This window comes from Chiloscyllium plagiosum, unplaced genomic scaffold (assembly GCF_037043375.1).
Source record: "Chiloscyllium plagiosum isolate Xiang-an unplaced genomic scaffold, Cpla_swu_hap1 HiC_scaffold_36, whole genome shotgun sequence".
In the NCBI taxonomy this organism is placed as follows: domain Eukaryota; kingdom Metazoa; phylum Chordata; class Chondrichthyes; order Orectolobiformes; family Hemiscylliidae; genus Chiloscyllium; species Chiloscyllium plagiosum.
In genome coordinates, this window is record NW_028270174.1 from 41,981,359 (window position 1) to 42,004,654 (window position 23,296).

General features: G+C 41.1%; 1 protein-coding gene across 1 annotated transcript in view; it reads left to right on the forward strand.

Moving 5' to 3' along the window:
- The window catches only part of anxa5b (annexin A5b), a 68,345-nt gene extending 45,862 nt beyond the window's left edge, over positions 1 to 22,483 (forward strand). Inside the window, exons 7-13 of the mRNA XM_043674025.2 lie at positions 5,686 to 5,765; positions 11,647 to 11,703; positions 14,531 to 14,624; positions 16,979 to 17,074; positions 17,425 to 17,483; positions 19,542 to 19,664; positions 21,859 to 22,483. Of these exons, the coding sequence (XP_043529960.2) occupies positions 5,686 to 5,765; positions 11,647 to 11,703; positions 14,531 to 14,624; positions 16,979 to 17,074; positions 17,425 to 17,483; positions 19,542 to 19,664; positions 21,859 to 21,921 (572 nt within the window). The 3' untranslated portion in view covers positions 21,922 to 22,483. The remainder of the gene's footprint in view (positions 1 to 5,685; positions 5,766 to 11,646; positions 11,704 to 14,530; positions 14,625 to 16,978; positions 17,075 to 17,424; positions 17,484 to 19,541; positions 19,665 to 21,858) is intronic.
- Positions 22,484 to 23,296: the final 813 nt, after the last annotated feature.

A 23,296-nucleotide genomic window follows, 5' to 3' on the forward strand; every position in this document is an offset into this window, starting at 1 on the left:
CAGTTAATATTTTGAGTCCGACTGTGATTTCCCCTCAGAATATTGTATTCTTCAAAAAGACCACCCCTCATTCATTGGCCAGGTGAATCTTTTTTGAACTGCTTCCAGCATGTCCCTTCTCAAATACAGGGGCCAACGCTGCTCACAGTAGTCCCAGTGTGGCCTTCCCAACAACACCCTGTACAGTTGTAACAAGACTTCCCTATTTTCAAACTCCCAGCATCCAAGCAATAAAAACAGAGATTCCATTTGTCACCTTTATTACCTGTTAGGAACATGATGCTAATAGTTTGTGTTTTGTGCACATAACCACTCAGACCCCTCTGTGTTACAGTCTTTTGGCGTGTCTCTCCATTGAAATAATTATCTGCTTTTTGATTCATCCTACCACAGTGCTTTGCTTTTTAATCCATTTGTGAGATGTGGGCATCACTAGTTGGCCAGTGTTTATTGCCCATTGAGATCTGAGTTTGCATTATTTTTATAACTTGTATCTTGTTTCTTTTTTTTTAAAAAAAAAGGTCAGAAAGCTTCATGTAAAGTTTTGTTAGAAATTGCATGCAGTGATGAATCAGTCAAATCTAATTGTAGTAACATCATTTTGAGTTCCTTTCTATAAATTCAGTTTATTTCACTAAAATAAAAAGGGAACTCTTTTTGGGGGTGGGGGCTCAGTTAGTCTGCATCATCCAGTTGGAAAATGTAGTCATCTTGGTAATGGGTAAATTACATGCTCAAAAGTCATGTGATTCAGCACCACAGTCTTGTGATCATGTCTTGTGATCAGATCTCCAGGAGCAAGTCAGACCACAGGCTGCAATAACAATGGCATCACCAACACACTTCCTGGTCCTGCGGTATCAGCAACACAATGGAATTTAATGCCCTCGTCTGTGACTGGTTTGGAAATTGGGGCATTTAATTGAGTGGGAGGTGCTGCTGTTTTCCTGCCTCTGACCCAATTAAGTCTGAAGTTTTAGGGCACATGCTGCTTCCCTCCCAATGCTAGGTTCTTTTTCTTGAAATTCTTGCACACTTGATACAACTGCAACTTCTGTGAAGAAGCAAGTTTTATTAAGCAAGTACAAGCTGTGGAGGAACCCCTAATACTCTTTGCAATGCTTGTGGAGCTGTGTCAAAGATCTCTCTGAACAAAGGAACAGGCCTTCCTTTATACAAAACTTTTACATCACAGTCAGTGATGCCCACACAACAACCCACAGTCACCCCCCCCCGACAGTCACCACCACCGACAGTCACATGCCACTCAAGACACAATGCAGTGATTACATTGTTTCCAGAAACAGTGTAATGTAAATCATCCCTTAATGGTTAAATCTGTTGTGAATATTTTTTTTAACTGCAGTAAGTAATTAGAATTTAAATTGCAATATTCTTCTTGATTTCTGATTAGGGGACGATAATGTAATTCCTTTACTCTGAATAGCTAGGAAATGGCCATGCAAATGGCTGAATAGCAATGGATGGGAATGTAAATTCCTTACATTCTACTTGTAAGACAGAGACCACGACCTCAGGCCATCCAATTTCCTGCAGGTCAGCAGAACAAATTAACCTTCTAATATCTCACCCAGTCTCCCATGGAGGACCTTAAATGGGCAGTTAATGTGGGTGAGGCAATCTGAAAAGCATGGTGGCAGCGCTGAGCCACAGATCTTCCAATTGGCCAGCAGCTCTTCCCGGACAGATACACGTATTTTGTTGTTGTCACGGCCGTCCTTTTTGTCCAATTAGTTGCTTAATCCAGAGGAAAATGTGGTTGGGGTGATCCCTGAAACTGCTGTTGCAGGTTCACCCCGGGTTTCTGATTATCACTGGGATCTCCCACTTGGTGTGTAAAATACAATCCAACATTTCAAGTCTGTGATCTTCCATTAGAACCAGCTAGGAACAGCCTGGTAAAATGATTATTTTGGTGATTCCTTGTAATGTCTGTGGCAAAAGCCAAAATGTGGTTTGTGCTTTGAGGATTAAGGATTATTATTCAGATCTCAACTTTTTTTTTGGTGTAAGCATCAAGGGCTATTAACTCAATTGATGAAGGTAGAGCAATGGACGTGATCTATATGGACTTCAGTAAGGCATTTGACAAGGTTCCTCATGGTAGACTGGTTTGGAAGGTTAGATCACGTGGAATATAGGGAGAACTAGCCATTTGGATACAGAACTGGCTCAAAGATTGAGGGTGGTGATGGAGGGTTGTTTATTGGATTGGAGGCCTGTGCTATTGCTTTCTCTCATTTATATAAGTGATTTAGATGTGAATATAGGAGGTATGGTTAATAAGTTTGTAGATGAGACCAAATTTGGGGGTGTAATGGACAGCCAAGAAGATTATCTCCGAGTACAACAGGACCTTGATCAGATAGGGCAAGGAGTGATAGATGGAGTTTAATTTAGATAAATGTGAGGTGCTGCATTTTGGTAAGGCAAATCAGGCCAGGACTTATACACTTATTGGTGGAGTCCTGGGAGTTTGCCAAATAAAGAGACCTTAGGGTGCATGTTCATAGTTCCTTGACGGTAGAGTCACATGTAGACAGGGTAGTGAAGAAGGCATTTTGTACACTTGCCTCTATTGGTTAGTGCATTGATATAGGAGGTCATGTTGCGGCTGTACAGGAAGTTATTTAGACCACTTTAGTAATACTGCATGCAGTTCTAGTCCCCTGCTTTCAAAAGGATGTTGTGAAACTTGAAAGTTTTCAGAAAAGATTTACAAGGATTTTGCCAGGGTTGAAGGGCTTGAGCTGTCGGGAGAGGCTGAACAGGCTGGGGCTGTTTTCCCTAGAGGCTAAAGGGGGCCTTTATAGAGGTTTATAAAATCATGAGGGCCATGGATAGGGTGAATAGCTAAGATCTTTTCCCCAGAGTAGGGGAGTCCAAAACTAGAGGGTCATAGGTTTAAGGTGAGAGGGAAAGACTTAAAAAGGACCTAAGGAGCACCTTTTTCACAAAGAGGGTGGTGCATGTGTCGAACAAGCTGCCAGGTGGTGATGCAGGCTGCTAGAATGCCAGCATTTAAAAGGCATCGGATGGGTATAAGAATAGAAAGGGTTTAGAGAGAGTTGGGCCAAATGCTGGCAAATGGGACTAGATTAATTTAGGATATTGGTTAGCATGGACGAGTTGGTCTGTTTCCATACTGTACAGATCTATGACTCTAAAACGTCCATAGCTGGTTTTAAAATGTGCCCCAAATTTGTATTTTTTTTCACTCAATCTTGGAATGTGGGCATCATTGCCCACCTCTGTTTTCGGTTGAGGAGGTAGTGGAGACCTGCCTACTTGAACCCCTGCATTCTCTGCGGTGTAGGTGTTCCCACGCTGTAGGGTTGGAATTTCAAAGGTTTTGAACCAGTAAAGGTAAAAGAAAGAAGGATATAATTCCGGCTTGGGATGTGATGTGTCTTGAAGTGATGGTATCGTCATGTGTGTATTGCCCTTGTCCTTCACAGCAGCAGAGGCCGGAAATTTAGAAGGTGCCGATGTTGAAAGAGCTCTGGTGCGTTACTGTATTTCATCTTGTAGACGGTACACAATGCACCATGGTACGATGGTATTGAAGGCCATGATCGGTGAGGTAGCTATCAATTGAGCTGTGTTGACCTCGAGCCATAGAGGTTTACAGCATAGAAACAGGTCTTTTGAGCCAATGTGTCCATGCCTCCCAATTTCCACAGTAAATGTAGTCCCATTTGCCTGCATTTGGTCCATATCCACATCTATCCCATCCATGTACTTGTCCAAATGTTTCTGAAATGATGCAGTTGTAGTTCCCTCCACTGTTTACCTCTGGCAATCTGTTCCAGACACTGACCAGCCTCTATGTAACCTCTGGACCCTTTTGTGTCTCTCCTCTCTCACCTTAAACCTATGCCCTATAGTTTTAGACTCCCTTACCATGGGGAAAAGCAGTTGGCTATTTACCTTCTCTACTTTTGCAAGGTTTTTGAAGGTTTGTAGCTCAGCTTGAGGCTTAGGGTGTAGGTTTGCTCACTGAGCTGTAGGTTTGATATCCAGACGTTTCATTACCTGGCTAGGTAACATCATCAGTGGCAACCTCCAAGTGAAGCGAAGCTGTTGTCTCCTGCTTTCTATTTATATGTTTGTCCTGGATGGGTTCCTGGGGTTTGTGGTGATGTCATTTCCTGTTCATTTTCTGAGGGTATCTAGATCTGTGTGTATGTGTTTATGGCGTTGTGGTTGGAGTGCCAGGCCTCTAGGAATTCTCTGGCATGTCTTTGCTTAGCCTGTCCCAGGATAGATGTGTTGTCCCAGTCGAATGCAAGGACTGCCACAAACACTACGTAGGACAAACAGGAAGAAAGTTAGCCACCAGGATACACAAACACCAGCTCGCCACAAAAAGACACGACCCTCTCTCCCTCATAGCCCTACACACGGAGGAAAGAAACCACCATTCTGACTGGGACAACACATCTATCCTGGGACAGGCTAAGCAAAGACATGCCAGAGAATTCCTAGAGGCCTGGCACTCCAACCACAATGCCATAAACAAACACACAGATCTAGATACCATCTATCAATCCCTCAGAAAACGAACAGGAAATGACATCACCACAAACCCCAGGAACCCCATCCAGGAGAAAGATATAAATAGAAAGCAGGAGACAACAGCTTCGCTTCACTTGGAGGTCGCCACTGATGATGTTACCTAGCCAGGTAATGAAACGTCTGCATATCAAACCTACAGCTCAGCGAGCAGACCTACACCCCTTACCTTCTCTATGCCTGTCATGATTTTACAGACTTCTATAAGATCAGAGTTTGCACATTCTCCCCATGCTTTTCGTGGGTTTCCTCCGGGAGCTCTGGTTTCCTCCCACAATCCAAATGATGTGTAAGTTAGGTGAATTGGCACTGTTAAATTGCCCAGTGTTCAGGGATTGTGTAGATTAGGTGCATTAGTCAGGGGTAAATGTAGAGTAATAGGTTTGGGAATGGGCCTGGGTGGGTTACTCTTCGGAGGGTCGGTGTGGACTTGTTGGGCCTGCATGGGCCTGTTTCCACACTATAGGGATTCTATTCTATTCCTGTTATATTGCTCACTGTCCAGGGGAAGAGGGTCCCAGCATATGCAGCCTCGCCTTATAACTCGAACTTTCCAGTCCAAAGCATTCGAGTAAATCTTCTTTGTATTCTTTCTAGTTTAATAGTATCCTGTCTATAGTATGGTGACCAGAACACTCACTCCAAATGTGGCCTTACCAATGTCTTGTAGTTGACTATGTTCTTTGGTTTTAGAACTGCTAGCATTTAGTAAATGGAGGGAATGCTATCAGACTGAGTTATGCCTTATAGGCTTTGGGAAATTGGATGATGTGTCACTGCAGCATTCCCAGTATCTGAAGTGTTCTGGTGACCATAGTATTTGTGATTATTCCAGTTATGTTTATGACTGTGACTGTGGTGTAGTGACTTTGCTGATGGACGATGACCTTAAGTCAAAAGGAAGAGTTTCTCTTTCACCAGAAATGGTCATTGAATGGCAAGTAACATTTGTACCATACATCAGCCTAAGTCAGAGTGTTGCCCAGGTCTGACTGTGTGCGGGCACAGGCAGCTTTATTATCTGAGGAATTGTAAATAGAACTGAACACTGCAATCATCAGCTGACAAACTCATTTATAACTCTTTCAGAATATGGCAAAGATTTGGAAGAAAGTATTGTTAGTGACACTTCTGGTCATTTCCAAAGGATTTTGGTGATTCTTCTCCAGGTAAAACTAATTTCTTAATTAAAGTGCAAACCACCAAAATTATTGCAAATGTTTTGAGGAATATTTATGTAAGTAGCTTCCCCATTGTTTTAATCTGTGAAGCAACTTGCATTTAATAATACTCTAAATGCAGTAAAATAACTTAATATTTCATAGAAGCGCCACCAAACAATAGCAACTGGAGATATTAAGGTGGGTTCAAAGTTTGTGCGAAGATTTGTAGCTCGGGTGCTCGTTGTTGTGGTTCTGTTCGCCGAGCTGCAAGTTTTTGTTGCAAACATTTCGTCCCCTGGCTAGGCGACATCATCAGTGCTTGGGAGCCTCCTGCGAAGCGCTTCTTTGATGTTTCCTCCGGTGTTTATAGTGGTCTGTCCCTGCCGCTTCCGGTTGTCAGTTTCAGCTGTCCGCTGTATTGGTTGGTATATTGGGTCCAGGTCGATGTGTTTGTTGATGGAGTTTGTGGATGAGTGCCATGCCTCTAGGAATTCCCTGGCTGTTCTCTGTCTGGCTTGCCCTATGATAGTAGTGTTGTCCCAGTCGAATTCATGTTGCTTGTTGTCTGCGTGTGTGGCTACTAAGGATAGCTGGTCATGTCGTTTCGTGGCTAGTTGATGTTCATGTATGCGGATTGCTAGCTGTCTTCCTGTTTGTCCTATATAGTGTTTTGTGCAGTCCTTGCATGGTATTTTGTACACTACATTAGTTTTGCTCATGTTGGGTATCGGGTCCTTCGTTCTGGTGAGTTGTTGTCTGAGCGTGGCTGTTGGTTTGTGTGCCGTTGTGAGTCCTAGGGGTTGCAGTAGTCTGGCTGTCAGTTCTGAGATGCTCCTGATGTATGGTAGTGTGGTTAGTCCTTTTGGTTGTGGTATGTCCTCGTTCCGTGATCTTTCTCTTAGGCATCTGTTGATGAAGTTGCGCGGGTATCCGTTTTTGGCGGACATACTGGACATACAGAACAGAAAACAGGACGCTGAACCTATCAACAAAGACGGCATACTTAAACTACTGGACTTGTGCCTCACAACACACTTCACATTCAACAACCAGATATACGAACAAATCAACGGAACACCCATGGGATCACCAATCTCGGGACTCATAGCAGAGGCAGTTATGCAAAGGTTAGAACAAACAGTCCTACCACAAATTCAACCCAAACTCTGGGTCAGATATGTCGATGACACGTTTGTAATCATTAAAAACACGGAAATAGAAAAAACACACCGGATCATCAATGCCACACTCACAGGAATCCGATTCACGAGAGAAGAAGAAAAGGATAGCCAACTCCCATTCCTAGATGTGATGGTACAGAGAACACCGAACGGAGAATTCACTACAAGGGTATACAGGAAAGCCACACACACAGACCAAGTCCTAAACTATGAAAGTAACCACCCCAACACACACAAACGAAGCTGCATCAGGACACTATTCAAAAGGGCCACAACACACTGCAGTACACCAGAACTGCAAAAAGAAGAAGAGGAACACCTATACAAGGTATTCGCCAAAAACGGATACCCGCGCAACTTCATCAACAGATGCCTAAGAGAAAGACCACGGAACGAGGACATACCACAACCAAAAGGACTAGCCACACTACCATACATCAGGAGCATCTCAGAACTGACAGCCAGACTACTGCAACCCCTAGGACTCACAACGGCACACAAACCAACAGCCACGCTCAGACAACAACTCACCAGAACGAAGGACCCGATACCCAACATGAGCAAAACTAATGTAGTGTACAAAATACCATGCAAGGACTGCACAAAACACTATATAGGACAAACAGGAAGACAGCTAACAATCCGCATACATAAACATCAACTAGCCACGAAACGACACGACCAGCTATCCTTAGTAGCCACACACGCAGACAACAAGCAACATGAATTCGACTGGGACAACACTACTATCATAGGGCAAGCCAGACAGAGAACAGCCAGGGAATTCCTAGAGGCATGGCACTCATCCACAAACTCCATCAACAAACACATCGACATGGACCCAATATACCAACCACTACAGCGGACAGCTGAAACTGACAACCGGAAGCGGCAGGGACAGACCACTATAAACACCGGAGGAAACATCAAAGAAGCGCTTCGCAGGAGGCTCCCAAGCACTGATGATGTCGCCTAGCCAGGGGACGAAACGTTTGCAACAAAAACTTCCAGCTCGGCGAACAGAACCACAACAATATTAAGATGGGTGAAAAAAATCTCGCAAAATAAGCGGGCATGTCTTGAGGGAAGAAAGAGGGCTAGTTAGATGAGGTTGTTTAAGGAGAGCATTACAAAGATAAGGATCGAGATCGCTACAGGCATGGTGACTACTGTAGGTTTTGGGGAGATCTACTGGCCAGGAAAATGTGGTCCTGTCAGCAGTCTAGGGTAACTCATGACATGAATAAGGGTTTTGATGGGAAGTGAACTGAGGCAGAGTTGGACAAAGTTGGAATTATCTCCTGCAGATCAGCTTTGGGATAAAAGGACATTAAAACTGGGAAGAACCTAACTCAGTGGCCAGAGAGAGGCGGGGTGTTCATAGTTTGGGAACAGATTTTGTGTAGGAATTGGAGACAGTAGATTTGACCTTGCCCTAGTACATAATTGGAGACACTACCTCATCCCATGTTTGGGTATTGGATAACTTGTGTGATTAATCAGAGTGTGTGAAGAGGGTAATAGAGGTGGTGTTGGGGTAGTGGTGTCATTGGTGGTACATTTGGAAAATGAGGATATGATTTTAGATGTTGTCAAGGGGCAGCATTCAGTTCAGAATTTGGAGAGTTACAGAGATAGATCCTTAGGATCTACAGAATTAACAGAATTAACAACTCAGGAGCTGATAAGTAGCCAGCTGGGTAACAGAGGAGGTGTGTTGGCGAAGGATGCTGTGGGCAGCTGGATGAAGCTGGCCTTCAGACAGGTCAGAAAGGATGTGGAGGAATAGTTTATTATTACCACTGTCAGATAGGGTTCTACTTGTGAAATTGTGGGCTTTATTAAAGTACTCTGGCATTCAGAAATCTGATGTGTAAGATTGTATTGATGAGATGCTTTGGGATTATTTTAGTATAATGAAACTCTTGTTATCAGCTCTGGGCTCCAGCAGCCTGGCGATTATTGAGATTGGGGATATGGGGAAACTTGGATATTAGTTTTGCTTCAGTACCATTCTCTCTAGTGGATCAGTCGGCTGCGTGGACCAAATCTCATTCAGAAATGTGAACAGGTGATGTTCCAATGCAGTACGGAGGGAATGCTGCATTGCTAAAGGTGTCACCCTTTGGAAAGGGATGCAGAACTGAAGAATGTCGGGAGCTCTGATATGTTCAAAAGATCACAGTGAGCTATTTTAAGGATAAATGAATTAAGAAGCTAAGAAATAGGAGCTAGAGGAGGCCATAGAACTCCCTTGTCTCTGCTCTACCACTCAATTAGATCATGACTGATCTTTGATCTTAAAATAACTTTTTTCCCCCTGATCTCCATTTACAATGATGTCCAAATATCAATATATCTATCCTTCTTGGTCTTGAATATACTCAATGACCTCGCCTCTGCACCCTTCAAGGGTTGAAAATTTCAAAGATGCAGCTTCTGTTGGTGCTCAGTGTCCAGCAGTAACTGCATTCATTCAAAGGCCTATTCCAATGCCATTTATACCTTCTGTCAGCTTCATATGAGCCGACCAATCTTCTATCTATGTTAATATACTTCCCCACCAGTTACATCTGTCACCTTCCCAAATGCCTTCTGGAAATCTTCTTTCAGTTCATCCATTGGCTCCTCTTTTTCCACAGAATGTGTTCCCTCAAAGAACACCAATAAATTGGTGATTGATTTTCCTTTTCTAAAAGCATATTGACTTTGAATCTCTTTGACTTATCTACATGTCTCTAGTTGTAACTTCTTTAGTAATAATATCTATCATAGGGAAGATGTTGGAAGTTAAGCCAACTGGCCTATAGTTTCCTGCTTTCGGAATAAAGGAATAACATTAATTTGGGTATTTTTCAGCCCTTGGCTCCAACAGTTTTACTTAGTATCACTTCTGTTGTGATAATTGCGGTTTTTCTTTTCAAATTCCTCCCTTCCATTTCCTGATTTATCACTGCTTCTGGAATGTTATTTGAATCGTCTATTGCAAAAGACATGACCAATTCATCTGTGTCTGGATTAGAGTGGTGCTGGAAAAGCACACAGGCAGCATCCGATGTGCAGGAAAATCGATGTTTCGGGCAGGAAACCTTCATTTCTATATTTTCCACTGATTTTCGAGTTTTCACTTTCTATAAGGCTAACACTCACTTTCTATAAATATGGAAAGAAGATTTAACAAATGCTTACTCTCTCTTCATATTTCTGGCAGGTTTTCTTTCATAATCTAAATGGTCCTTTTTCATTACATTTTATTGGTCACTCCTTGCTTTTTTTTGTATTCTGTTCAACTTTTTGATGTACTACCTGTCATTGCACAATTAATGCTTTCTTGTTTAGTTTGATGCTATCTTTAACCTTTCTATTTAGCCAGGGATGGTATGTCAATCCCTTTCTACTTGTTGAAATGTGTCCCTTCTGAGTATTCTGAAACATCATCTTAAATTTGTACATTGATTCTGCACCTCAGTTAACCTGATGTGTATGTTCACTTTTGCTAAATGCAGAAAGAAAGCACGTTGACCCATGTAATTTCACTGAGGTAGCTAGCTAATTGTTCGAGAAGGTTTCTAAATGTTCTGCTATCCATTCTCGTGTTAGTATCAGAGACAATTTTTACAGTGTAAATGGTTTTGAATTCAACTTTTGAAGAGCAAATTATAAAGATTTCTTCAAAAGTAAATTTTGACACATGATGTTTAAGGAGGAATATTTGGTCATTTCTCACACCTACTATAGAACAACCTCAATTATCTGAATGAGACGGGCAGGGAATATTTTCTTCGGATAACTGATTGTTTGGATAACATTTTTACAGGACCTTGAGATCTTGTTTGGATAATCGGAAATTCGGATAATTGATGGTTGGATAACTGAGGTTGTTCTGTATGCCGTTCACTTCATGTACTGGTTAATGATACGCGAGCAATCCTGGGTTGCAGTGCCTTTTTCTTTTCTCCTCATTGTTTTTCTTTTGTTTTCTCTCTCTATCTGCTCTCTCTCTCTCTCTCTCTCTCTCTCTCTCTCTCTCTCTCTCTCACACATACTGTCCCCCTACTCTTTATTTCTCTTTCAGTCTGTTTCTATCTATATAGATTAGATTACTTAGTGTGGAAACAGGCCCTTCGGCCCAACAAGTCCACACCAACCCGCCGAAGCAGAACCCACCCAGACCCATTCCCCTACATTTTCCCCTTCACCTAACACTACGGGCAACTTAGCATAGCCAATTCACCTAACCCGCACATTTTTGGACTGTGGGAGGAAACCGGAGCACCCGGAGGAAACCCACGCAGACACGGGGAGAATGGGCAAACTCCACACCGACAGTTGCCTGAGGCGGGAATTGAACCCGGGTCTCTGGTGCTGTGAGGCAGCAGTGCTAACCACTGTGACACCGTGCCGCCCATAAAGTTTGGCTATAATTCACTTTTTCCTTTTTGTTATTTGCTGTGTTTCTTTCGTTTGGTAAATGAAACAAATTCTTAGAGAGAGAAGCAATGTTAGTGAGATCTCAGATGTGAGATTGAAGATGTTGTGTAATAATCAATTGCCAGCAATTTGTAACTTCTGCCATTCTGTGCTACTGTTTCAGTTACCATGAGTGATAATTAAATAATCAGTAACTTGTAGCAACAGATTTCAGTTGATGATCAACTATGAGAGTCTTCATTTATAAAAGGTGAAATTTCTTTCTCTTTTTTCAGGCCAACAGAGATGAGAGTACGGTATATGATGATGCATCAGTTAAAAAAGATGCACAGGTCAGTTAAAGCATTTATGTTTGCATTTTTTAAAAATTACAATTTCTCTTTAAATAACTCCCTTTAAACTCTCTTTAAACAACTAAAAAAGTTCTTCACTCTTCCACATTTTTCAAGTGATTTTGAGGCATTTTTGTTACAGGTACACAATCCTTTATCCAAAACCCTCGGGGCCAGCTAGTTTCCGGAATTCGGAATTTTTCAGATTTCTGAATAAGTGACAGTTTAACGGTGAAATAAAAATCTTACTGAACAGCAGACGCACCTGTGAGTACTGTGAGTGCTGAGACAGAATTGAGGCTTGCCAATGCTGGGCCATGCCATCATGTCACATCTGAGTGACATGCATCGAATGGGTGAGGAGTTAAATGTTTGCACACCAAACAACCTTGATATGGAGAAAAAATCTTCACGCAACAGCTTCAGATTTTAGAGCTTTTAGGATTTCGGATAAAGGATTGTGTACCTGTACTATACGAACTTTATTTCATGCTTGGGTAACACTTGGGCAAGACACTATTGTGTCAAAAGGTGTAACTAAGTAATGGAGGAGAATAAGGAACAATATGAAGGAAAGATTCAAAATTGGGAGAGACAGAATTTTAATGGGATGAGAAGAGTTTTAATTTGGGTTAAATGGAGCAAATGTTTGACAGGAAAAAGCTACAGTGGAGCAATGGGTGACCTTTGCGAATGCCTTGTTTTGGATACGGGCTGAGTTCATTCCAAAAAAGTAGAATGGTCAGGTGTGTACCAAAGCCAGGCTGTCTTGAACGATGAGGGAGATAGGGAATATGGTGAACCCAAAAACAGAGGGTGAATGATGCACAGTAAATGAATTCTTTGCGTGAGAATTAGGTCAAATGTAATAAACTGAGAAGGAAGTGAAAAGGAAAATAAGGTTGTGAAAATCATTAGTATAAAACAGAAGCTTCTGGCAGTGAGAAGTGGAGTGGGGCCAATCAGCGACTGTATGCTTGTAGGTGCAGAACAGGGCTAGAATAGTTAGTAAGTACCTTGTACTAGTGATTGCTAAAACAGAGGATGTTGACAAGGTATTGATGGAAATGGTGAGGGTAGATGTAATGGCTAAAGTGAAAATTCAAAAGAAAGATGTATATGAAAGGCTATCTGTACTTAAAGTGGATAAGTCACCTGATCTGGAGGGGTTGCATCCCCGCTTGCTGTTGGAATTAGTGGAGCTTATATAGAAGGACTTGCCATAATTTTCCAATCTGTTCTAAATATGGAGAGGTGGCACAGGATTTAAGAGTGGCAAATGAGATAGTCTTTCTGAAGTAAGATCTAATGTCAGTGTTAGGTAAGATTTTAGAAACCATCAGCAAGCATTTGGAGAGGTTTGAGCTAATTAAAAGAATCAGCATGGATTTATAAAATGTGGATTGTGCAGTTGAGTATTCCAGTTGAGTTTTTGTTTGAAGTTGGAGAAGGTTGATGAAATCAAAATGATACTTGGTGTTTGAATTTAGCAAAATGTATGATGCAGGAACAGGCCATTTGGCTCAACTAGTCCATGCTGGTAGTGTTGACTCTCTGATTGAACCTCCTCCCTTGAACTTTCCTCATCGAAACCTCTCATTATAATCCTCTGTTCCCTTCTCCCTTAAATGCTTGTCTAGCCTACCTTGAATGCATCTAAATCAATCCTTTAATCACACCCATTGGTAATGAGTTCCACATTCTCTCACCATTCCTTGTGTAAAGATGTTTTTTTTTCTGAATTGCCCCAATTGGATTTCTTCATTAATGTTGTATATTGATATCTACTAGCAATATCTCTCTGTATCCATGCATCAAATTCTTGCAAAATCTTAAAAATATCTATCGGATCATCCCTTTGCCATATATCAGGAGAAGCCCTCCTTCCTCTCCTGATTTGAAAACTGCCACATTTTTTGGATTGATCTTTGTAAATCTTCTCTGAACAGTCTCTAGTGCCTCTATAGGTTCTTCGGGGCCAGACTGCATGCAGTACTCTGAAGTGAGGTCTAGTCAGTGTTTAATGCTAATTTAGCATAACTTCAACTCTTTTCAATTCTATACTATTGCTTGGTTTTTCTAATTCGAGGCGCATCTTTCAGTGATTGAAATATTGTGCTCCAGGATCAATTTGATCCTCTATCCAAGTGACCACCTGATTCTTCCTCAAAAATGTACTCACTCACAGTTTATCTGTGTTAAACTTACAAATTCTTTGACAGTCCTGCAAATTTGTTAACATCCTCCTATAATTTGTTGCAGTCCTCTTCAATATTGACTATGCCAGCCTTCACCACTCCAATTTGGTACTACTGTATCATGTAAATATGGAAATATTGGAGGAACTGGGATTGTTCTCCTTACTTAAGTTACCCTTCAATCAACATTACCTTTTTTTAAAATTTTTCGTGCCATTGCATGGACACCCCCCGTGACCTCTTCCCAAAAGTGCAAGTCTATGTGTCTGCAAACATGCACAGACCCTCTATGCGGCTGCGCATTTTGGTGGGAGCCTTGTACCTAATGGAAGTACTCCAAATGATGAGGATTTTGATAAAACAAATCGGGAGAAATTATTTCCTCTGGCAAATAGGTCAGTAACAAGACATAAAACGATTAGCAAAACAAAATAGGTCTGAATTTCTTTGCACAGTTTATTAACCTGACTAAAGCACAACCTGAGAAAAATATGTGGAAGTAAAATCTGTAAGAACTTTGAAAAGTTGGACATGAAGTGGACTGGAATACAGAGAAAGTCAGTATGTGGGATTGTATTGCACTGCATTACTTCTTCTAGAGCTGAATGAGTAACATCTTTATACAACAGGAACTGTTTCAAGCTGGAGAATTGAAATGCGGCACTGATGAGTCAACATTCCTCACGATCATCGGGACCAAGAGTTTTGCTCACCTTCGGCAAGGTGAGCTGTGCTGGTTTCACCTTCATTACTGGCAATAAATTATAATTATGATTTAAATGTTGTAGTATTGGTCAAATACTTTAAACTGTAACCTTTTAAAAGAATATTTTGGGAATAATGCAATTAATTTCAAACATTAATGTTTGCAATGACTAAAAGCTGGAGATACTAGTATTCTTCTGCTTTCTTTCTCCGTCATCGTTTCCTCCTTCTGACTTTGACCTAAGTCGCAATGGGTATGCGTTAAACATCTGATTACTTGGTATACTGTGAATGGAACATTTTTAAAATTGAGAGCCAAGGTCCCAATCACATTAACTGGGAGGTGTTAAACAGTAGAAAGCTTGCATTTGTAGTTCATCAATTGTCATAATTTTCCCAGAGTGTTAAATAGCATGGATCTCCATTTCTGTCTGTCCCACGCTGCCCTTACACATTCCACAAAATCATCCGTCATCTGTTTTCTCCTCTGCTTCCTTCTCCAATATTTTCCTTTGATCTTCTCCATTAACTGTCTACTGTGACCAAGGTGTTCTCCTTGATAACACTGATGTCCTCTCTTCCTTCTCCAGCTATTGTCAACACTTCTTCATAAGCATTTCTCTCCGTGTAAATCAGTAGAACATTCTTGAACATGTCCACATCTCTAATACAGTCAGCTTATCCATGTTTCCTTTATTTGTTATGTTTCTGAAGCATTTAAAATGCGTAATAAAATGTAAATATCTCTGTATCCTTATCCTAAGATTTAAGTTCAGTTTCTTTGATGTTAAGACACCCTTCAATTCAGACAAAGTTGGTCCTAGCTATGTCAATTCTTCTTCAAGTCACAATCACACCTCATCATCTGTGATATCTGCTCAAAGTGCCTGAACCTTTTCACTTGATCCAGGATTCATGCACTTCTTTCACTTTTCACTTCTGGGATTAGGTCTTTGTTTAACATTAATTCTCAAACTCCTTGTTTTCACATGGTTTTCAATTTTAGTTTTGCCTTTTCTAGTAGGACATCCTAAAATGTTCACTGCCTACAGGCCACTTTTGAAGCCAAGACTATTTTTATATCGGCACATTTAAAACCAATGCCTTGCCAAATAACTGTCCTAATATTATGCAAAACAGTAATAATCTTCATTTTTAAGGTCTGACTGAAAGTTGGCTGAAACTTCATTTTGTCTGAAGTTCACATGTTTGGTGGGAGGAGAGGAGTGCTATCCATCGTATTATCGCATCACTCCCCAACTCCTCAGTTGTCAATGAAGTTAGTGAATGACTTGGGGAGATTGTTAATTTCTTCATCCACTGTAGGTTGGGACCAAGTGAGTGTGCCACCAGGAATATAAAGGAAGTCCTGCAGTTGCAAGTTCTCACAATACAGGGAATTTCAATTGCACAGCAGGCAGTGGCATCACCAACAGGTTCCCTACCCGGAAGTCAGTTTGTTGGACAGGTATAGAATAATTGGGCTTGGAGCACTGGGAAAGAGACAAGGAGCTGGTGGTCCGGGTCGTAACTGTGTATGTATGTGTCTTTCAGACAAATGGAGGTGGGTCAGGTTGGGTAAGCTGTTGCAGGGGTCTGTAAGAACTTACGCTGGGTTGTCCTGTCCAGATATAAATTTCTGTGAGTTTGTTTGCTAAATAGTGGAGACTTCTAAGGACCTGAGGAAGCTGTTGTTGTAGCTGCCTTAAGACTGTGTAGAAATAGTACTAGGCGATCCTGTGGATCGCTTCGTAACTCTCCTGTCTCTGCAGCAGAAATCATGGTGTAAGTCCCACTCCAGGGGCAGGATTTCATGGCCCCCCAGCTGGCAGGTTTGCAGGTGGGAATGGGGATTGCTTGTAAAATTTCCCAGGAGGTATCCTATCAGCCCTCCCTTGTGTTAAGGGGCCGTAGCAACCTTTTATGTTGAGGATGATGGGAGAAGTTTAGGGGCAAAGGATGGTCACCCAGCTTGGGCCAATAGTCAGGAAGGTGGGGGTGGGAGTTCCTTTCCACATCGGATGCCACACACCTTCCTGTCCTACGGAAGGAGCGTTTACAACCCAGCCCACCAGGTTATGATCAGCTTCTACATCCGTCCAGTGCTCCATGTCTGTTCCTCACGTATAAAAGAGTGATCCTTGTGAGGATACTAAAAGTACATGTTAACATTACTTGTTGAGAAATCAGTAACCATATTCTTCACAAGAATTTCTGGTCGTGTGAGATGCTGAAGAATGTAGAACTTTTATTTGATTGTATAGAAATACATGACTTGAATTTCAGATTTGAAATATCTATGCCCACTGATAGAAAGGAACGCAATATTCAGTAATGTTTGGAAATAATATTTAATATGAACTCTTTTACAGTTTTTTCTGAGTACATGAGAATCTCAGGCTATCAGATTGAAGAAAGCGTTTCTTCTGAGACGTCTGGAAATCTGAGGACTGCATTACTAGCAGTTGGTAAGAAGCAAGATAGTGTTTTGTGACATGATATTATATAGTGTTTACAGTATACTACTATCCCCTTCAGCCCAACTGGAAGATTTGTAGTAATTATGCTCCCCTCAAAACTTTTACCTTTCTAACCCATCAACCTATTCTAGTTCTTTCTCCCTCATTTGTTTATTGACTTTTCCTTAAATGCATCTATGCCAGTCGCCTGAACTAGTGGTTGATTGACTTGCAAATCATTTTCAAATGTTTTGTAATATTAATTGAAACATGGCCTACTAATTTGTTCTGTGAATGCTGCCTTTGGAGCCATAGATGGGATATATGTATAAAATGATGATATTTGTGTTCTGTTTCAGTGAAGTGTATAAGAAGCGTTCCTGAGTATTTTGCTACGACTTTACACAATGCCATGCGGGTACGTCAAAGGTAGCTGGTAGATTTGGTTTAGGTGGTGAACTTAATAAATTTAATACAATTTAATAATACAATTCAATAATTTAAACATAAACACCCCCAGCACATGAACAAGCCCTTCAGCCCACCAAGCCTGCGCTGATTTACTAATCCTTAATTTGACATGCTACTTCTTGCCCAAGTGTGGGTTCTACCCCTCTGTTTGCCTCCTGTTCATATGTCTATCAAGACATGCCTTAAAAGTTGCTAATGTGCTTGCTTCCACCCTGTCCACTGGCAGTGTGTTCTCTCACCCACCACTCTCTGGGTGGAAAATCTTTCCCACACTTCTCTCCCAAACTTTCTCCCTCTCACCTTGAACCTGTCCCCTCTTGTAGTTGACCGTTTCCCTGGGGTGGGGGGGGAAGCCCCTGACTGCCCACCCTATCTATGCATCTCATAATTTTGTAGACCGCTATCCAGTCGCCCCTCAGTCTGCATCTTTTCAGTGAAAACAACCCAAGTTTATCCAACCTCGTCTCATAACTAAAACCCTCCAGACCTGGCAACATCCTGGTAAATCTTCTGTGCACACCCTCCAAAGCATCCATGTCCTTCTGGAAGTGTGGTGACCAGAACTGCATGCAGTATTCCAAATGTGGCTTAACTCAAGTTTTATATAATTGTAACAGAGCTTGCCAACTTTTATATGCGATGCCTCAGCCAATGAAGAACAGCACACTGTATGCCGCCTTAACTAGCCTATCCACCTGTGTTGCCACTCCCCGGATTCTGTGAACTTGAACACTCCGATCTCTCTGTGTGTCAACGCTTTTAAGGGTTCTGCCATTTCTTGTATAATTCGCACCTGAATTTGATCTTCTGTTTGTCCAGATTAAACTCCATCTGCCATTTCTCTGGCCAAATCTGCACTTTAATCCCACTGTATCGTTTGACAATCCTCCTCAGTATCTGCAACTGTGCCAATTTTGGTGTCATTCGCAAACTTACTAATCAGACCGTGGTAACTTCTTAATGCTAAAGTGACCAGCCTTTTACATTTGTGTACTTGAATGGCATGCAGGGGCATCATTACAAAACATGTCCTATTTTTTTAAGGATGTGTTATTTCAGGCCAAAAGATGTGAAGTTAAGGCTGGGACATGCCCAGCAGCTGCTTCTGTTCAAACTGGCACCCAGGAGGGCTGGAAGCCTTTGAGACAGCACTGTTAAAACTGTTTGATGCCATAGTACTTGGTTGAAGAGCCAATGGCCCCAGCATCTCTTTGTGTGTGTGTGTGTGTGTGTGTGTGTGTGTGTGTGTGTGTCATTTTTACATTACAGTGTGGAAACAGGCCCTTCGGCCCAACAAGTCCACACCGACCCGCCGAAGCGCAACCCACCCATACCCCTACATTTACCCCTTACCTAACACTACGGGCAATTTAGCGTGGCCAATTCACCTGACCTGCACATCTTTGGACTGTGGGAGGAAACCGGAGGAAACCCACGCAGACACGGGGAGAATGTGCAAACTCCACACAGTCAGTTGCCTGAGGCGGGAATTGAACCCGGGTCTCTGGCGCTGTGAGGCAGCAGTGCTAACCACTGAGCCACCGTGCCGCCCATGTGTCCATCAGCATGCCAAGGTAGGCTTGCCATCAAGATGCTCTCACCTAAGTCCTATGCAGCAGAATTCATCTGCTCTCTTTCCTTCTGGGCACTGGTGAGCAAAACGGTCCTTGTTTCAGTCGAAAGGTGCACTTCAGTTGAATAAATTGTAATTTATCAAGTGTGCAATTCTTAAAATGGCAAGGAAGATTATTTTAACTGGTTCGCACTTGAACATTGACTTTACAACTCACTTTTCTGTCCGGTGTTTAAAGAGCTCAGTAGATCAAGCTATAATTTGTTCACTGTTTAACAGATCCATGTAAAATGTAAAACTAATTGACTTTGTAGAGGAAACCTTTTTAATGGATATTGAATAAAAGCAGACAGCTACAGTATTGCATTGTCTTTGAATTGACAGAGTCTGACAAAAGGAGTGAAGTATTTTTGCATTTTCTTTTGCAACTAGGGAGCTGGTACCGATGATGATACACTTATCAGGGTAATGATTTCAAGGAGTGAAGTCGATTTGCTAGACATACGGGAGAAGTTCTACACCAATTATGGAAAAACTCTCTCCAGTATGATCAAGGTATGGCTATGGAACAGAAAGGGCTCCTTTGTGAGAAAGATAAAATTACAAGCTGCTTAGTGGTTGTTACCCAGATGTAATAGCAGTAGATATGACCGATAAATAAACAAGCCCAAAAAAAACAAACATCTTGACCTGAATATTTAAATATTTGAAATAAGGTACTTTTAATGTCTTAGAGTTTGTACAGCACAGAAACAGACCCTTCGGTCCAAATCGTCAGTGCCGATCAGACATTCTAAATTAATCTAGTCCCATTTGCCAGCATTTAGCCCATATCCCTCTTAAACCCTTCCTAAGCATGTATCCATCCAGATGCCTTTTAAATGCTGTAATTGTACCAGCCTCCACCACTTCCTCTGTCAGCTCATTCCATACACACACCACCCTCTGCGTGAAAACGTTGCCCCTTAGGTCCCCTTTAAATCTTTACTCTCTCAACTTAAACCTATGCCCTCTAGTTTTGCACTGCCTAACCTCAGGGAAAAGCCTTGGTCTATTCACCCTATTTATAAAACCGCTCTTATGGTTTTATAGACCTCTATGCAAGGCCGTCCCTCAGCCTCTGGCACTGCAGGGAAAATAGCTCCAGTGTATTCAACCTCTCCCTATGGCTCAAATCTGGAGGGTATAGCTGATGCCAGCAAAATGACAACTTAAAGATTCCCGATTTCATGTCTTACCCTGGAAGATAAGTGGATTAAAAAGGATGGTTAGTAATGAAATACATGGCAGGATAATCGGGCAAAGTCCTGTGTACAGATACCTTTGAACTCAAATTAGGTTGCCTGTGTTATTACAATGACTCCTCTTTAAAATGTTTAATTAGCTGTGAAGTACTTTAAGACATTTTGAGAATGTAGAGTTTTGTAGAAACATAATTTATTCTTAATGTCTTAGAACACAAAACAATAGGCTTGACTTGACTCATATTTATAGATGGGGTAACAATAGTTTGGGAAAGGGGGTGGGGTAGATCCTCTGAATAAGATAAAAGTAATATCTAAGGAAGGGTCAGAAAGGCAATAATGTGATAGAAAAATAACTTCAATCAACTTAATATAAAAAAGATGCAGTTAAATAGGAAATGTCTTGGCATTTATTAATGTGGTAGAAGATTACTTTTTTTGACCCAGTGCTGGAGACGTCGCTAGGGGTAATGCTTTTATCATGAACACCTCCTTGCATGGAATCAATGCAGCATTCATATTTTAAATAGTATTACAGCCTCTAAATGTTATGAATCACATGATTCAATTTCAGATATTCTGACAATTGCTACAGCTAAGGCTCAAGGGCAAACTCTGACTTTGAAAAGGCAAACTACAAAGAAATAAGAAGGATTAAGAGAAAGTGATTGACAGGTATTACTGCATCCAAGTTGAGGAGAAATGGTAGTTTCAAAATATCAGGTTGAATATGCAGGATAAAGTCAAATGATGGTCAGAATGGCTGATTAAAACAGATTTTTTTTTGAATAGAGAAGATTGGGAACTTTAGGGTTTTATTTTATTAAAAAGCTGGGATATCAAAATCCAAAAAGTCCAAAGGGTTTTTAACAAAGGGAGCTAAACACTGCGAGGAAGCATTTGCCAGTATAATGTGTACTATAGTTGATTAGGTAGGTTCATCGGCATAGGCATTGAGGATATTCTGAATCCAGTTTGATGTAGCAATATTGGCACTATGCAGGTGTCAATAACTTCTCCCAAGCAGGACTTGTACTCTTGACTTTGTGTAAACCCCAACCTCTGAGAGAAAATTATTCGTCTACTCTGCAGTTATGAATGATTAAAAACATAATGTATTTGTGTTTGATTTTATGCTTTATCTGTTTGACTAAGTGTGAATTCTTTCTCAATTTTCTATGAAAATGTTGTAGAACTAACTGTTTTTGAGACCTTGAGATGGATTTTCAGTGTATATAGTTTCAGTGGAAATCTACCTTGTATGGTTCCATTTTGCTCACTCTCTTTGTATATGCTGTCATTTAAGCTTGTTCAAGGAATCATTGCTATATAAAACCTCTCGTGCTTCCATGTTTTAATACATAAGATCTCTAAAATTGTCAAGAGGAGGACTTGTCCCCTTATTAGGATTTTGTCTTTTGTCTTTTTGAACAATATAGCTTAATTCACACAACCATATGTTTCCTTGTGCGATTTATATTAACAAACCTTTTCTTTCTCTGCAGAACGATACATCGGGCGATTACAGGAATGCCCTTCTCAGCATGTGTGGTGGTGAAGATAAATAGTGCCACTTATGATTTAATCAATTCCACATATAGATTTGAGGCTTTGGCCTGTATGATTAATTAAGCAGATATTATTGTAATGCAATTTTTTTAGGAACTAAAGCTTGTAAAGCATGCAAAAGAAATTATTTCTAGCACTTTTGAGGGAGGTCTCTGATAGTTCCTCTTTCTTCATTTGTGATTTATATAATTAATATTGACTACCATGACACAAACCATTGCCTTACATGGCAGAAGACTGTCACCGAGATGAATAATTCCTCTCTGATCTCAAAGGTGTTCATTCTATTGCATTTATTGACTTTGCAATGTAAGCTTGCTATTCACCATAATCAAGTAGTTAATGCAGCTGCCAATTTAACAATTTATTATTGCCATAGCGGTATGTCAATGAAATATAATGAGTAATTTGAAACTAAATGTAAATGTCATAAGGTTGAATTTGGAGCTTTTTGAGATTAACTAAGTACCAGATATTGTCTTTGCTTTGCTCCTGAGGGAACCAAATAAATGAAGGAGGCCAATCAGTATTAAACATACCCATTTCTGTCATAGCAATAGACCAAGGCGTTGTGTTTTTCTTTGTCCTGATTAACCTTCAGGGTTACTTTATTGTTTAATATGTCAATCAGGTGCACTATTGCAGCCTGCAAATAATTAGCATTGGACATTGTAATGCAGTTGCAAGAAGGGGAGTCAACAAGTAGCTATTTTTCTTTCCTGTCTAGAGATATTATTACGCATCTCTAGAGCAAGTGGAACTTGAATCCAGGTCTGTGAGCTCAGACGGGTAGAGAGAATACCAATATGCATCTTGAGCTTAACTTGAAGCAGTCGCTTCCCTTTAACTGTTCTGAATCAATGTTAAGTTAAGCAGTTTAAAGATCTTGTTATTGAGTCTAACACTGGAATTCAATCAGTTGATTGAACAACAAATACATGGTTGCACTTATTTTACAAATAACTTTGCCACAAATATTTGCTGATTTCATGTTGATGTTTTTCCTACATATGTACATCCTGTTAAATGAACATGAATACCACTGCTGAATAGACCACAGCTTGTAGTAGCTAGAGATTGGAGCGTGGTATGATAATGGTTAGGAGGTTAGGACTACCACAGAGCTGGCATGGGCCCATGGAATTGCACCAGTGACCTCAGTGAATGAAACCTCGTACAGTTGGTGGATGCAGTGTGAGCCAAGTGCACTCGCCCAACTGTTCCTGGCGGATCCGCATCTGAACTGATGTGTTAATGACCAATGGAGAGTAAAAAGCCATTTGATGACTGAAGCGACTATCATCCCCCTACTAATCCCGGTGCGCCAAAGGGGATTCAACTACTGAATAAGGCTGTTGGGATCAACTGTCTTGC